The following is a 17,578-nucleotide window of genomic DNA, read 5'->3' on the forward strand; positions in this document are numbered from 1 at the left end:
TATATACTGTATCTAAACAGGTCTCCACCTATATACTGTATCTAAACAGGTCTCCAGCTTCTATATACTGTATCTAAACAGGTCTCCACCTATATGCTGTATCTAAACAGGTCTCCACCTATATACTGTATCTAAACAGGTCTCCAGCTCCTATATGCTGTATCTAAACAGGAGGATGGGCTGACCAAGAGGGCTTCACTGACAGTCATAACATTCAGTCCTACATTCAGTCCTACATTCAGTCCTGCTTTCATACCTACATTCAGTCCTACTTTCATACCTACATTCAGTCCCTATTGTGCATAACTACAGCGATGCTATGTACAGTCCAAATACTTTAAAAATAAATATTTAATCCACCATGGTAATGGCCTACTTGTCCTTGTGACAACTCCATGTATTTCTGCTGCCAACGGAAGGCCTCAACATCTGAGCCTGAACATACCTGTAGAACTCTGACTCCAGGAGCGTGAGCTGAGCCTGAACATACCTGTAGAACTCTGACTCCAGGAGCGTGAGAAAGTGAGCTGAACCTGAACATACCTGTAGAACTCTGACTCCAAGAGCGTGAGCTGAACCTGAGCATACCTGTAGAACTCTGACTCCAGGAGCGTGAGAGAGTGAGCTGAGCCTGAACATACCTGTAGAACTCTGACTCCAGGAGCGTGAGCTGGGTCTGAACATACCTGTAGAACTCTGACTCCAGGAGCGTGAGCTGGCGGGCGATCTCAATGGGGTGCAGAGTCATGAGATCAAACTGATCGATCTGGCCCGGTTTACTGATGTGCCACTCGATGGGAGGAGGGGAACTCTCAAAGGTGATGTTGTGGCTTGGCCCGTTGGCCTGAACCTGCTTCTTCCGCTGGATGATCTTAGTGATCGATTCTACCCACTTCCTCATGGCCTTCCCTGCACAGAGTGAACACAAGACCGGATTCAAATAATGTATGATGACATGTTTAATATACGAGATAATATACATGCATAAGAGATGAGCAGGAGCAACTAGGAACAACTGGTTCATGGACCGATTTCAACTTCATCAGAAATGTGACTACTCTGATGTGTGATCTTCATAATATCATAATATCTTCATGTGAGTCTGCGTTTCTGTACGTCGAACTGTGCCAATGAACTCCTCTAGGCATGTATGTGAGTATGCACTTCTGTACCTTGAACTGTGCATGTATGTGAGTATGCATTTCTGTACCTTGAACTGTGCATGTATGTGAGTATGCACTTCTGTACCTTGAACTGTGCATGTATGTGAGTATGCACTTCTGTACCTCGAACTGTGCATGTATGTGAGTATGCACTTCTGTACCTCGAACTGTGCATGTATGTGAGTATGCACTTCTGTACCTCGAACTGTGCATGTATGTGAGTATGCACTTCTGTACCTCGAACTGTGCATGTATGTGAGTATGCGCTTCTGTACCTCGAACTGTGCATGTATGTGAGTATGCACTTCTGTACCTCGAACTGTGCATGTATGTGAGTATGCACTTCTGTACCTCGAACTGTGCATGTATGTGAGTATGCACTTCTGTACCTCGAACTGTGCATGTATGTGAGTATGCACTTCTGTACCTCGAACTGTGCATGTATGTGAGTATGCACTTCTGTACCTCGAACTGTGCATGTATGTGAGTATGCACTTCTGTACCTTGAACTGTGCATGTATGTGAGTATGCACTTCTGTACCTCGAACTGTGCATGTATGTGAGTATGCACTTCTGTACCTCGAACTGTGCATGTATGTGAGTATGCACTTCTGTACCTCGAACTGTGCCAATGAACTCCTCCAGGCGGCGCAGTAGCTGAGGGTCCCTCTCAAAGTCATAGAAGTGGTGTTCCACCCAGTGCCGACATACATTCAGAACTCTGCAGACAGACAGTGACTTTAGAGACAGTGCATGTTTAAGTCTAGACTAGACTACTATCTTCAAGTCTAGACTAGACTACTATCTTCAAGTCTAGACTAGACTACTATCTTTAAGGCCAGACTAAAAACAAACATTCCTCTTTAGTGCACATCATAGTTTGGATTAATGCATCAAGATCTGGCACCCATCACAATATACTCCCCATACACCATGCTGAGTTTTTACCTACAATGTAAAGAGCTACTAGAAAGTTTAAGAGTCCTTTAAAGTAACAGTATGTAGCAATTGTACTTTAGGGTTAGGGTTAGGATTAGCAATTTTACCTTAAAATAACAGCTTAAAAAAATTGGGGCGCTACAATGACGTTTAATATGGAGAATGGCCACGGTGCCTTTACCATACCAGGGTCCGTAGGCATATTACTGCGCAAAGTACGTTTCTGGAAGCCGCCCGAGTACTACTCTCTGCCGGACTAGTAAGTAACTTATTTGCCGTCTTGCTTTGTCTTGTGTTGCACTTGCTTGATTTTTGACTGTGTTAGGAAAGTTGTTGACTCACTAGTGTTGTCATAGTGTCGTGGTGTAAGCAAATTTCAACAGGTTTCACTAGGTTTAGTTGCTAGCATCTCGTTAGCGGTTAGCAATTCCTCCGTTGTGCTGCTTTAAATCAGCATAATTTTTACCTACAATAAAATCAGATCTTCAAGGAAGTCATAAAAACTTCATTTAAAGGGTGAGTGGAGTGGACTAAACCTCAGACAGTTTAAAAATGCACTTGTAACCTTCTCCAGCCAATCCATTGATTCTTTTTCAAACTCTTTCATCATATCATGTCATGGCACACACCCATAATCCTAAAACAAAAGGGTGGTGCTCCTGTCAACACTCATCTCAGGCTACGCATGTCTCAAGTTAACCTGCTTTTCATGAAGTCACCAAACTGTGACATCTGTTTGCAGAAACAATACAGGCAGCCTGGTCCTTAGGGTTAAAACAGGACATCTGAAGAAAGAGCCCGTCACCAAGCCAAAGATGTATTAGTGTGTTTCTCCTCATGCATGTGTACCTAAGTTGCACGGGCTGCACAAACTCCTTGCGAAAGCGTTTGAGTTCAGCACTCAGGGGCTGGTCTCCGTTCTCCAAGGCCATCTGATCGGCCTCAGTGGGCTTAGGCTCAGGGATGTCAAACCTGAAGGAATTAGAGAAGCAGCCAGAATATAATGCAATGCATACAAATAAATATACAACAAACCCTTTCGGTTCTAAAATCTTTATTAAATGTTCAAATGTAAAACTGGAAAATATAAAATAAAGGTAAAATGTTTTTTATGAAGTTAAGGATCTTTAAGTTGACCTCCTGTTTGCTAGAGGTTTAAGGAAATTCAACTTACACAACTTTAAGGGAGGCCAACATCATTTTAAAACACATTTTAATATGTACGATTTTTTTTACCAGCGAGATTTAAATTTGACCATAGAAGTTGACATTTTTTCTAGTTGGAACTACATCATTTAATTTTACTGAAGTGAATTAGTTAATTCTTCACAGTTTGAAATACAAAATACATTTCTTGTCAACGTATTCTAAATTAATTGTGGTAATACATTCATTTTACTGGTAGAAACAGAAATCAGTCCCTATCCTTTTTCCACAATATTTTGAATATTTTCCAGATAATATTGTGCATAAAATAGCAGAATGGATCTCTGTTATCTCATTGAAAGTTAAATGAACTAATTCCACATGATGTTATTCTGCCTTGTATTTATTTGTGTAAAGAGTGTTCAAACATGCACCGATAGCACTTTTTTTGGGATGAGCACAAGTACTTGCCGATATCGAGAACCGATATAAGTACTTTTACCAGGAAAATAACAATTACCATCAAAGTGCAATGAATTTGGTCTGAACACCCAGCTTCGGGCGACCCGACTCGCGGCCATTTCCCGATCCTACTCCCAATCTCTCCCCACTTTATTTCCTGTCTATCTTCACTGTCCTATCCGATTAAAGGCACAAAAGCCCAAAAATAAATCTTAAAAATAAAAAGTGCAATGAATTTGAAGACCAGATACTCTCTGGATGTTTCAAAATAAAGTATAAATAATAATTTAAATATAAACAGTTCTTCTTATTCTATGATCATATTATTAATGACTCTACCACAACGGTGAAAGTGCTTGAATATGCATACCATTATTTACTTACACTAAAGGATGCTGGGTTGTTTTTTCAACCCAAATGCTAGGTTGAGGCTGATGGATCCTGTCCAGAAGTTACCAACATGCATTGGCAAACGGGCCCAGGTTTGAATCCACTTTGGAAACTAGTTCTTACTTTTAACAACTTACTTTAAAATATAAATTGCCTGAAGTCTTTCCGGCTAACTTGTTTTATTTGACAGTGCAGGCTAGGCTGTCTAGGCATTTCACTATTAGCCCAAGAATCGATATTAGGCTACATTGCCATATAAATTGCTGTTAGAGGGTGGTATGACTTTCGACTTAATTTTTTTTTTTTAGTTTGTCCAGATGACATATTGTGTTTTAATTTGAATTTGTGGGTGGAATAGTAATTAAAATAGCGAACCCAATCTGTCTAATATGATTTTTATAAGTAATTATTTATTTGTTTGATAGTATATGTGGGGTTTAATCAGAAACAAACATTGCAAAATCTCTCAGAATTTTTTTGAAATTAAATATTACTTCAATTTCACATGTTCAAATTGTATTTTCGACCAATAAATACAATTTAAACTAAAGCTATGAGTCATTGTTTCTTTTAGTGGCGCTGTGTTGTGGACACTGGGAGTGACCAGTGCAGTGTGCTGACCAATGGGAGAGACATGAAGTGACCAGTGCAGTGTGCTGACCAATGGGAGAGATATGAAGTGACCAGTGCAGTGTGCTGACCAATGGGAGAGACATGAAGTGACCAGTGCAGTGTGCTGACCAATGGGAGAGATATGAAGTGATCAGTGCAGTGTGCTGACCAATGGGAGAGATATGAAGTGACCAGTGCAGTGTGCTGACCAATGGGAGAGACATGAAGTGACCAGTGCAGTGTGCTGACCAATGGGAGAGATATGAAGTGACCAGTGCAGTGTGCTGACCAATGGGAGAGATATGAAGTGTTCACTGGAGCCTCTCACCTCTCTATGAGCAGATCAAGCAGCTCCTGGGGTTTGCAGAAGGACCTGTAGGTTGTTAGGAAGGTTCTCACAAAATTGGGGTCTGGTGAAAAAAAAGAACATTGGGAGTTCATTAGCCAATTTCTTGTTTTTGCCTTCTGAAGTAAACAAGCTTATTAAATACAGTAGGCATTCCATCAAGTCGGTGAATGCTTGAGAGGAGTGGACACAGAGGAACCTCATAGAAGGGGTTTCACAGAGCTGCTTGACCACATGATGGATCGGTTCTTTTAGTGAGGCCACTGCGGGAACAATAGCGGCCTCGGCGAGGATTTACAAACAATTGGCCTGGAATTATTTAAGTCAGGAAACAGACGCTGCTCTGACGTACGGAGCCAGCCCAAATGTGTGTGCGCACACAAACACAACTTAAAATAGATCGGACTACACAATTGCAGAGCCATTCAGGGCTCATTCTACAGGTTCAAGTTCAAACACCACACACACACACACACACACACACACACACACACACACACACACACACTTCGAACACCACAGACAGAAAGACACACACACACACGGCTACAAAATGCAGGTGGTTGTCTGTGAGCACAAATATGATTATGTGTGTGTGTGTGTGTGTGTGTGTGTGTGTGTGTGTGTTGATGCAGCAGGGAAGGCAGCACTAGCATGTAGCGCGGGACAGGAAGCACCTTTTTCCCTTTCCAATCCTCTGCGTACACGCGTGCACACATGCACTATTTTCCCTTCCCAATCCTCTGCGTACACGCGTGCACACGTGCACTATTTTCCCTTCCCAATCCTCTATGTACACGCGTGCACTATTTCCCTCCAAAGGTTTGTTTCCCAGCGGTTATTAGAATCAGGTACAATAACGTGGATGAAGCACTGGGCTATATTCTGCTGTGGCCCAACTGTGGACAAGGCTTATCTATGGGTGTGAGCGGGCGAACCCTGCTGAACCCTGCTGTACCATCCCAACACCGTCACCCTAAGCGGCGAGGTCCTTGACTTGGGTGCGGGGAGGGGGGAGTGCTGAGGGTTGGTCACTCAGAGCCTAGCAGTTCATCCGTTCAAAGCACTAAAACTGGGATGGAAAACACCACGCCAATCACAACAGTCCTGTGCTCAGTCCAATCAAACAAGCCATGGAAAAACAAAGTATTTCACCAAGCATAGTAGTCTACAAATCCACAACTTACTCAAGTCATGTCATATCAAGTGGAACTGTTTAAGGAACATTCAGTAAAAACTAATATTTTACAGATCCACTATCTCCAAGTGGGCTACTGATCTGCCACAAGAAATCTTTCTGCAGTGGTATTTCACCAAAGCGTATACAAACAGTCCAACATTAAAAACCCTGAAAATGACCATGACAATCAAACTTTTGTTCACCTTGAAAAAGAATTAAAAAAAAAAAATTAAAAAAAAGCAGCGCCTACTCCAAGTGTGATACCTCATTCCACCATCTTGCTTGATCTTTCTCCATGTTGTTTGGGGCCAACAAAACAGCTTAACTGATTTAGAAAAGCTTAATTGCATAAAACAGAAATATATGAAAAAAAAGACTCAGCTCAACACTCCCATCGCAGGACACCACTAGAACAGTGTTAGATCCAGTCATCTAGGGCGCCTTATTGAAGATCAGGGACACCACCACAAGCACAGTGTTAGATCATCTAGGGCGTCTTATTGAAGATTAGGGACACCACCACTAGAACAGTGTTAGATCCAGTCATCTAGGGCGCCTTATTGAAGATCAGGGACACCACCAGAAGCACAGTGTTAGATCATCTAGGGCGTCTTATTGAAGATTAGGGACACCACCACTAGAACAGTGTTAGATTCAGTCATCTCGGGCGCCTTATTGAAGATCAGGGACACCACCAGAAGCACAGTGTTAGATCATCTAGGGCGTCTTATTGAAGATTAGGGACACCACCACTAGAACAGTGTTAGATCCAGTCATCTAGGGCGCCTTATTGAAGATCAGGGACACCACCACAAGCACAGTGTTAGATCATCTAGGGCGTCTTATTGAAGATTAGGGACACCACCACTAGAACAGTGTTAGATCCAGTCATCTAGGGCGCCTTATTGAAGATCAGGGACACCACCACAAGCACAGTGTTAGATCTTATTGAAGATCAGAGACACCACCACAAGCACAGTGTTAGATCCAGTCATCTAGGGCGCCTTAGTGAAGATTAGGGACCGCTATGGACCGTGTAAAGATACAAGACCGCTATGGGCCGTGTAAAGATACAAGACTGCTATGGGCCGTGTAAAGATACAAGACTGCTATGGGCCGTGTAAAGATACAAGACCGCTATGGGCCGTGTAAAGATACAAGGTGAGTCTGCCGCTGAATAAGCCAGATGCTTGCAGTAGTCTGTTGCTCTGAAAGGTCCAACTCATGTTACCTAGTACAGGTTACTGTCATACAGAGGGAGAAGAGGGGGTGCTGCTATGGGCGTTTGGAGAGTGACTGACTAAAAAAAACATGGAAAAGGTCTAGTCAACTTTCATTCAAAATTGTCTTCAAACTATTGTTGGTAGAAAATTGCATTTAGCACAATTTGAAGACTCAATCTCAGTAATGAACACAGAGTAATAATCAAAGAAAATTGTTGTTTATTTTTCAAGTAATCCCATAAATATAACGTGCCTGGCATATAACACTTTGCATATCTCTACCTACAGATTGGGTTGGCAGAGCTAAGTATACAGATTCTAAATGGTTCTAAGTATACGGATTCTAAATGGTTCTAAGTATACGGATTCTAAATGGTTCTAAGTATACGAATTCTAAATGGTTCTAAGTATAAGAGTTCTAAATGGTATTTAGGAGAGTTCTAATATTCATGTAATTACTGGAAAAATAAGGTCTAGTCCACGTGTAACATCATTCACACAAATCAAAAATGTATTTGATTGCTTAGCTTTCCATCATTATGTTTGGTGCCCTACCCAATTCTCTTATAAAAGGTTATGAGCAACTTCTCCATAGCACACAAAACACCAGGGTTGGGGTTTAAATATGTACCGTCAATCAATAACGCCAGTTATGCAATTTAATTTGAAGTTATTAAGATCAATCAGAATTTAATTAAAGCTCTCAATATAGACAAAGGTTAATTTCACACTAAGCAATAGATTGCAGTACCACTACTGTACTGGAAAAAAATAATTCAAAGTTGTTCTTGACAGTTGCAATCCTACTAAAGTAATCCATTTACTAAAATTCATACTGAAGGCTTGTGATGACATTTAAGTGGCACTTATTTGTGGGAGCACATGAAAAATATGAGAAATACACAAAATTGGAGGAATGCTGTATAAATGAAGTATTAAGTGATAGTGAAAAATGGCTAAAATATTACATTTCACATTCAGATATTAGAGGATGTATGAATATGCTGAAAAAAGTTGATTGAAAATGAAATGGGCTATTGTTCGTAGTGTAAGAGTTAAAAGAGACCGCAATTCTGGCGAAAGGCTATTGATATTTGAACTCAACAGCCAATCAAATTGCTTACGGCTTATTGGCTGAAATTGGTCCAAGCCACTATGTGTTTCCCATTCACAGAGCCAGGACTGTGTATCAACATCAGTCTTTATAGAGCAAACACTGGGCGGATAGCTAGAGGATCGTGAAGAGTCATTTGCTCAATTTGACAAAAAATGAAATGCATTAGAATCTGAATCTGAATCTAGTTCATATTTCAGCTCAGTACAGCAATTAACACCCTTTTGCACTGAACCCGTTTGGTGTCCCGCCCAAAGTAGCACCTATAGAGGCCGGTAGGGGGGTCAACGGCCACTGAGGTGTGATGACATTGTCTTACGCAACTCATTTGCTGTGTCAAAAATGCAGACAGCCTGGGCAATGTTGGAGCAGTTTGCAGACATTGAATGGCATCATAAGCGGTGGTCTGATGGGCAATTTCCTTTTACTTCGGCTACTTTACCATCTATATTGAATACACATCAATTAAACCTTTTACACGGACTTGTCCACATATAGAGGCACATGGTTGTGTTGTCGAACAGGGTTTGACAGGGTTGTCGAAGAGTAAGGTGTGCTGGTTGAAAACCGTAGCATACATACGCATTAACAGGTGTACCGATTGATAGTTATACTTCAGTATTGAGTCTTGAGTATCTATAGCCACAGCTGACAATACAATTGTACACATAGTTATCAATATTCATCAGGTATAACTATGGATTGATTAACTTGTTTAACTAAATGGTCCATATTTACCCTTCTCTTTCAGCACTTATTAAAGCAAACACATTGGAATGGAGACATGTCTGTGCGTGACCAATCAGTATTCTGGAGTTTTTCTAGCTCCAACCATTTGTACCTGTTTGGTATCTATGGTAACCCAACCAAAGACTAGCCAAAATCATCACGGCCACTCCAATACGGTGCAACAAGTTTGGCAGTGGAAAACCTGACAATATCCATGAGTTTTGACCGCATACTTAACGATCAGAGGGCTATTACTCAGCTCAGTCAACCAGAGCCATTCTCTTACCAATTTCCATAAGAATCCAGAATCATTTGCCACCATTTTCAAAGTACTTCTCTGAGTCAACAGATCAACATTTAACAATATATTTAGCTGTTTGGCTCACATTCTTTGAGGATCTTTGAATTTACAAATACCCCAATATTTCCTCACAGATTGTGTTTTCAGATCCACATGAAGGTATTTCTTTCAGCAAGGAACCTGATTGTGGTCTTGGTTATCATATGGACTGATAATCAGCCAACCACTAATTGAATGCCACTGGTCCAAACATGTCAAGTACCCACTCCCTCTCCTGGTGACCCCCTCTTACCTGCATACATGTGGAAAGTGAGTCTTTCAATGAGTTTCAGCACTGTGCCGGCTTTGATGATGGGGATGCCAGACTTGGCCTGCACGTTCTCTTCGAACACCAAGTTCTCCTCGGAGTCGGGCTCAGCGAAGCGGTACACCTCCGCCCCGGGGAGGCGCATCTGCTCCTCCTTCTCCTCCTGAAACATGGCCGAGTCCAGCATGCGCTCCAACGTGGACCGGTACTGCAGCGAGATCAGGGCCGCCATCCAGCCGTTCTTCTCCTCGGCCGACTTGGCGGCGAACACCACGCTGTTGCCGTCCTTCAGGATGATCTCGAAGGCGTGCCGGTACTCGCCCTCTTTGTCGTCCTTGTCGTTGATCTGCACCTTGCGCATGAAGAACTTCTCCTTGAGGCGGTACTCAGCGGTGCTGGCCCCCGGGAGCCGCGGCTGTCCGTGGTTGGACTTGCAGCAGATCATCAGGCCGTCGAACAGGAAGATGTGCCGCTCGTGTTTGGCCCCCACCCGCGTCAGAGCCCCCTCCATGATGAACTCGTTGCAGCACTGACCGATGTCTTTGCCTTCCCAGCCGTCGATGTTCTTCTGGATTTCGTTCATCTTCTTGATGGCCAGGTGTTTGCCCTTCATCTGCTGGCTGTAGAACCGGCAGGCTGACTCGCTACAAAGGGAAGAGGGATTTAAAATAAGTATTACTAGTAGTAGCAATAATAATAATAATAATAATAATAATAATAATAATAATAAATGATAGGTTATAGAATGAGCATGATGAAACAGAATGTGCGGTATGAGTGCCCAATAGTATAAACATGGTGACGCTCTACTCTAATGGGGTTCTAATGCTGGAGGGAGTTGTTGGGAGGGAGGGAGGGAGGGAGGGAGGGAGGGAGGAGGACTTCAGACGGGGGACACCTGGAATTCCGGTTACACAGTGGTAACCCAGGTGAGGTTTTACAAATATGAACTTGTGGACAACACGATGCAATCGTAACCAAGCAAGCAATGTAACCTACAGCTCCAAACAAAAAACACTACATTAGCAAGATCAATTGATTGACACAGATTTTAATTTTGTTGATCTTTAAGACAGGGAAGTCAGTATTCTCTACCTCTAAAGTCTGAAAAAGCAGAGAAAAGGATGGAAAGAAAACGGAAAAAAAAAAACCATAAAGGGATTTTATTGTAACAACCAGCACAGGCATCTCAAAAGGACGTGTGCTTTAAATCTGGCTGAGGGGGTTTGCAAAGGAGCTTACTGTGGTTTCTGGGACGCGGCGAGGAGCGGGGAGGTACACGTGTGCCTCCTCTTGAGGAGTAGGAGCAGAAGGAGGAGCGGAAGGAGGAGGAGGAGATGTGACAGAGAGCAGACGGACCGTAGACAACTCCTCTCATACCAGCACCTCAAAGTACAGCACAATGAGCCGCACGGACCCCCCCGCAGACAACACTGTCACTCTGCGCTGGAAGCAAGGTGACACTGATCTCATCACATTTACCTCCATCATCTCTAGAAAAACAACAGCAGCAGCATAGCGCTAGGGCTCAACAGTGATTGGAGCTACAATCGGTATACAGTCAAACTAACATCTTTTCCCAAAAAATAGATAAAATGATATCGAATCTACCATCTTTCTGTAACTTCAGAAGGAGGCTCAAAACTAATTCAGTCCACTTTGGGTCTGCTTTGTTCTTTGTCCCTCACACACACACACACACACACACACACACAAACACACAAGCACACACACACACACACACACACACACACACACACACACACACACACACAATAAAAGGCGGATGGGGAAGCTCAACTATTTTTCACTCAGACCACATAAAGAAAACTCTAAGGTTCTAATGTATTCTACATCATCTCTATATGAAACACTAAAGCATTCACCGTCTTGTGTGCAAGTGGACAGATAAGATAAGGAAGGAAGACACATACCATAAAGTTAGCCATCCTTTCCCCATAAAAAAAAACGTTAACTAAAGACCAAAAATGAAAAAATTACAACTGCGCTGGAAACCCCAAAGGTGAGGATATTATTTATGTCCATAAGGTGGGCACTCTTCGGTCCTCCATGGAAGGTGAACACAAAGACTGAAACGCACCCAATGATGCCGCAAACAGAACAAAAGGGAGCAGAAACACCAACATCCAGAGTCCAGAGGAGAGATGATGAAGCTTTTCCTCACAATCGTCCACTTGCTTTTTCCCCAGAAAAGCCAGAACAATAAAGTTTCCCACCCCTAACTCCACATCCCTACCATCCCTCCCCGTCCTGACGCAACTTCCCTGGGTCAACAGAGCGGTGAGCGAGAGACCAACCCCCAGCACCCCCCCCTCCCCTCCCCTCCCCGCACCCGAGTCAAGGACCTATTTTAAGGACAAAAGAGAAACAGAGAACTGGTTTGATGTATATTAGATGGGAAGGGTGGTCTGCGGAAGAGAGTTTGGCGTCTCTGATGACATTCTTCACTGAATGTGTGTGTAAAACAGAGTGATTTATGAAGGTATTGCAAAGAGCAGCATATACTGATTTGTTGGAGGAGAGTTTGTAGGCAATTCTGTTTAAAGAGAGAGAGACCCACAGATGAAAGTTCCTACCTCAGCCTCCTCTTAGCGAGGCTTTTGGAACAGATCCTCTCCATGCTGCTCTGGAGATTGAGCAGCGCAGTGATGGCCTGCTTCAGACACTCTTTATCTTCCTCATCCTCACTTTTCTCCTCCAGTTGCTGAAGGGGGGGGGGGGGGGGAAGCAGGGAAATCAAGTTGGTAAGAAAACCCGAAAGTATACACAAGAAGGCACTCCCAAACACCAACACGCGTGCACTGCGCACACACATACGGGATCATGACGCTGTAAGGCTTTCCTCCTGAGGGAGATTAGGAGTAAGTAGAGAACAAGTGGCCCTTCTCCTGTCCTCATCCTCCACACACACACACACACACACACACACACACACACACACACACACACACACACACACACACACACACACACACACACACACACACACACCCCCCCCCCCCCCCCATCACAATAATGAGGGACTCACAACAAAATATAAATGCATAATCTGAAATGTAATGTAGTGCGTGGAGTTTGGGTTTACGTTTGAATCATGTTAAAGCCTCCACTGTATTGTCTGTGGCCACAGAATAATGGAGAACTATAAAGAGGACGAGATAACAATCAAGGTCGTGGTGTTCAAATTTCTATTGTGTTTATGACACAATCAAGGTCGTGGTGTTCAATTTCTATTGTGTTTATGACAAAAGAGCTGCATCAACAACATGGAACGCCAATTCAACGGCTGATTCCATCCAACTGTATTTGCTTGTTCTTCTCCTCACCAAACTCAATATTTCCATTTCAAACTAAACGTTATTTGAACAAAATGGCTGTAGGGCGTTCAGAGATTTACTCTTTTAGTTTCCCCTCCTGAAGAATTCTGTAAAGAGGCTTAGACTGCCTTGGGGTCAGATTTGGACTCATTAAAGGACTCTCTGAGCACATGGTTGAGCCCTTGTGACTCCTCTGTGACGCTCTGATTCGTATGGAATAACATGGATTGGATAGAGGAGGTGGGAGTGGGCAGGGTGGCTTGATTGTTGATGAACTGAGGTGAAAGGTCATCTGTGCCCTCACAGAGTTCACTCTGCCACGGGTGGGACTGCACCCAAGACACAAGATATACCATCACAACAAACATCTACAGGCACAAATCTGCTGGCACAAATCTATAGCTACTGGGCTCATGGGCAGACCGAATAGTCTGCTAGCAGACATTGGCCCCCTGTAGTCTAACGTCATAGTTCTAGTAGTAGTAATAGTTAGGCGAAGCTAGAAGAATGACTTAGTGGATTTGTGTGGGTGAAAGCAACAGAGCAGAACAGGACATACTGTACGATGGATTAACTTCAAACTGTACACAGGTCATGGGACCTTAGAGTACTGCAGCCTTTTGGAAGAACTGAGATGCAAAAGGCATGCAGATGTCAGTTTACTGGATCACGCTGGCCTCTTACCTTTAAGATCTCAAAGTGATGGAGGCAGTGGTACACAGGAGCCAACAGCAAGCGAGGTAGGACATACTGGACGGCTTCCTTAAAGCCCTCACAGATAGACTGCAGGTGGACAGAGAGACAGACGGATCAATCACTTGTTGGATTCCGCTGTAACAAAGGAGGATGCCTCTACACTAGAGTACTCTAGCACAAACCCTTGGTGTGAACTGAAAAGTATTTCATGTTTTTTTTAGAAAGACCTGCTGTAACTCATAACACTGGGCTTCTATAATCACAGTGAGGGTGGGAGTCATTTGTTGTTTGTTTGTTGTTGTTGTTGTAATATAGATCTAAGGTGGACACAGCAGAATAAGTAGGAGAGTCTTGTGTTGAATAATATAACTCTATGGTGGACACAGCAGAATAAGCAGGAGAGTCTTGTGTTGAATAATATAACTCTATGGTGGACACAGCAGAATAAGCAGGAGAGTCTTGTGTTGAATAATATAACTCTATGGTGGACACAGCAGAATAAGCAGGAGAGTCTTGTGTTGAATAATATAACTCTAAGGTGGACACAGCAGAATAAGCAGGAGAGTCTTGTGTTGATGGTTTCATCAGACCTGAAGGTAGAAGGCGGCCCCCGGCTTTGAGAGCTGGCTCAGGAAGTGATCGTGGAAGCCACTCCGCAGGATGTCCTGAGCAAAAGACTCGTAGGGGTCAAAAGCCAGCTCCTGGAACAAACCAACACCCTGAGTTATAACATGGGCGTCAAACACCCAGCCCCTCACCACACCCCCAAAAAACACACACATTTCCAACATGGAGTGAGAGGGTAAAAAACACAATAGGTTTCAAGGTGCTAACATTAAGCAGTCCTTCCAGATTTGTGCAAAGTCAACAACTGCAATGGGTTGCCATTTTCTCAACTTTTTGCAAAAATCCCAATCACATACAATCGTCATTGCGGTCATTATTTGTATTTCACAAACGCATGAATAAAAAAAAAAAAAGGAAAAAAGGCAACAGCATCCAATCAAGGTCCATGAATTCCAGTCATCAACACTGCATGTTATATCACACACTGAAGGATCTCTCTTGAACATCCTATTTGCAAATGCAAATTCATCTCCTTTGCCTAGGCTAGTAAAATTGACTGTGACTGTACATATTTCTGTCTGTCTTCCTCTCCCTCACCCTCTGTGTTCAAACGATTGCTTTGTAGACGGTTCCTTTTATGTCCTTTCACTAATCACTGGCAGCAATGACTAGTGATCTACAGAACAGACGAGAGGGAAGAGAGTGTTGGCGTTACCTCAGCCAGGTCCTCGAAGCAGCTGCCCACTAAAGGGTGTGGGCTTCCCTCGTCCGTCATCTCCACGGTGTCCTCGATCAACCCCAGCAGCTTCACAGTCACCTCATGGATGTCCACAATACGGCTGAAGATGTTCTCCACGTCCTGCACGGTGTAGAGTTGGGGAATGGGAGAAGAAGACAGTTTGGGAGTCTGAACTGAATGGAAAGCAAGATGAAAATAAAATACAGCTAACATCACCTAGCTGAAGATGGCAACATACATGGTGTGAGAACAGCATGGTGTTGGACGCGAAGGGCTCCCGGAACACCTTAATGATGAGATTGAGGTCGCGAAGGTACTGACGAACTTCTGCCATGACAGTTTTGACCAGGTCATAGTAAGTCTGCTCCTCTGATGATGACGGCTCCTCGTCCATCAGGGGGAAGACACTAATGTCCTCCTCATCCTGGTGGAACATGTCCATCAGCACCTGCAAAGACAACCAATCAAACACTTTCTAAGGACAAACACTAAGATTAACTTCAGCAATTCTGAATTTCCCTTGTATACCAAAAGGTCGCAACACCCAAATACTATGATGCGGATGCTTCTAAATCTCCCCACCTTGTCTGCACACATGGCCACAGTGATGTCCTGCTGAGAGATCTCATAGTGACGGATGTTGCGTACATAGTTCCCAGCTAGCTTCAGGATATCAGCAGAGATGTACTCCAGCACAGCCACGATGTACACAGACACCTGATGGTCGATTTTATAACCAAGTACCTCCTGTTGGGTCCAGGATGACAGAATGGGGTAGGGGAGAGGAATGTTCAGTTTTAAGAATGACAAACATCACATCAGCCTTCTCATTAGTTCATTCACACGAGTTGACCATATTTGGGCTTCCTCAACACAGCATTCTGTTTCAACATCTCCCCCTACAGGCAGGTCTCAGGCTGGTCTCAGGCTGGTCTCAGGCTGGTCTCAGGCTGGTCTCAGGCTGGTCTTAAGCCTCACTATTTTTCCATGTTTTTAATTAGATTCTGTGTCAATGTACTATTACATGGTAAACAGCACTGAGCAAATGTGATGCTTTACCACGTGGACACTTTTTGTGCTTTGTATCCACAGCATATGAATTTTGAGTGTCTTGCACTATAACTGCAAAATTTTGGCCAAAGAAGAGTTATCAAGACCCACTATATTCACAACCAGTAGCAAATCCCCCAAAAGATTTTAAACTACACTTTATGAAACTACACCAACGCATTTTTATATATGGTGTTGCCTTGTCAATGGATATTATTAATGTGCAGCAAGTAAAAGCCTAATGTACACGGCATAGCATGTGGAACTAAGTCATTCTTGGCAATCCGCTGCCTTATCAATAAATGTATTACACTTAAATAATAATTATAAATCATAAAAGGCTATGCCAATGATGTTAGAACTTCCACTGATTGCTTATCATTTTCCCCAATAACCCCAACCTCTTTAAAGAAAGACCATAGTCGGCAGACCAGAGGTGACAACCCACCAACGAGGTAACATTGGGAAACCCACCATAACATGCTTGCTATCTGGGTGGGAACATATTACTGTAACTGAAGTTATGTTTAATATAAAAAACCAAAGCAAATTTAGACCCACTGTTAAAAGCCACTTACATTTAAAAAGATACCAATGCATGATAACTAGCACATTGTCTGAAAATGTGCAGTGCCAATGACATCGATGGTGGTCAACAGTGGGATGTCATATTTGACTTCATTCCCTAAACACACACACGCAACACAATTGCCGCAGAAAGATGGACGACATGCTGCACATTAAACTAAGCCTGCTCCAGTTAGCTAACCTTGTCAAGTTTTCTACAAACAAATCCTTTTCTATAGGTTTACACATTTCTGAAAAGCTTACAATCACTCATAACTGGAGCTCTTGAGCTACTCCAGTAGTCCTCCAGAGAGGTGTAGGTGAACTATGGGAGGTCAACACTTTGACTGATAGACTGTCAGTGAACTGAAAAGCAGTTTATGTGCTTGAATCTGGTAGGCTTAAGGGGTAGTGTTAGGTTGCCCTGCTTAATGTTTATTCCTGTCAAAAGGGAGTTATTACTTGCAACAACCACCCATGTGCTTTTGCTCTGGGATATAAGCCTTGCGTTCTGTGTCGAGGTGAAATATCAGTCAACTTTCCACAGTAACCCTCATTCTTAACACTTCCTGAATAAGGCACACAGCACGTGCTTCAGAGACAATACTGGTGAGATTACAAAAGACAGTTTTGATCATACAAATGTGACTTCTTAAGATCGACATTTTCTACATTACCTTTAGTCATTTAGCAGACGCTTTTATCCAAA

At 43.0% G+C, this 17,578-nt stretch overlaps 1 protein-coding gene across 2 annotated transcripts in view; it reads right to left on the reverse strand.

The window, feature by feature from the left end:
* The window catches only part of LOC105905794 (son of sevenless homolog 1), a 36,642-nt gene that overhangs the window by 8,197 nt on the left and 10,867 nt on the right, over positions 1–17,578 (reverse strand). For both annotated transcript variants that reach the window (XM_031564126.2, XM_031564127.1), the window contains 11 exons: positions 15,835–15,999; positions 15,491–15,700; positions 15,229–15,372; positions 14,537–14,647; positions 13,935–14,033; positions 12,510–12,637; positions 9,898–10,556; positions 5,041–5,122; positions 2,952–3,074; positions 1,781–1,884; positions 687–909 (listed from right to left, as the gene is read on the reverse strand). In XM_031564126.2, coding sequence (XP_031419986.1) covers positions 687–909; positions 1,781–1,884; positions 2,952–3,074; positions 5,041–5,122; positions 9,898–10,556; positions 12,510–12,637; positions 13,935–14,033; positions 14,537–14,647; positions 15,229–15,372; positions 15,491–15,700; positions 15,835–15,999 — 2,048 coding nt within the window. The remainder of the gene's footprint in view (positions 1–686; positions 910–1,780; positions 1,885–2,951; positions 3,075–5,040; positions 5,123–9,897; positions 10,557–12,509; positions 12,638–13,934; positions 14,034–14,536; positions 14,648–15,228; positions 15,373–15,490; positions 15,701–15,834; positions 16,000–17,578) is intronic.

The sequence above is a fragment of the Clupea harengus genome, chromosome 26 (genome assembly GCF_900700415.2).
Source record: "Clupea harengus chromosome 26, Ch_v2.0.2, whole genome shotgun sequence".
NCBI classification, from domain to species: Eukaryota; Metazoa; Chordata; class Actinopteri; order Clupeiformes; family Clupeidae; genus Clupea; species Clupea harengus.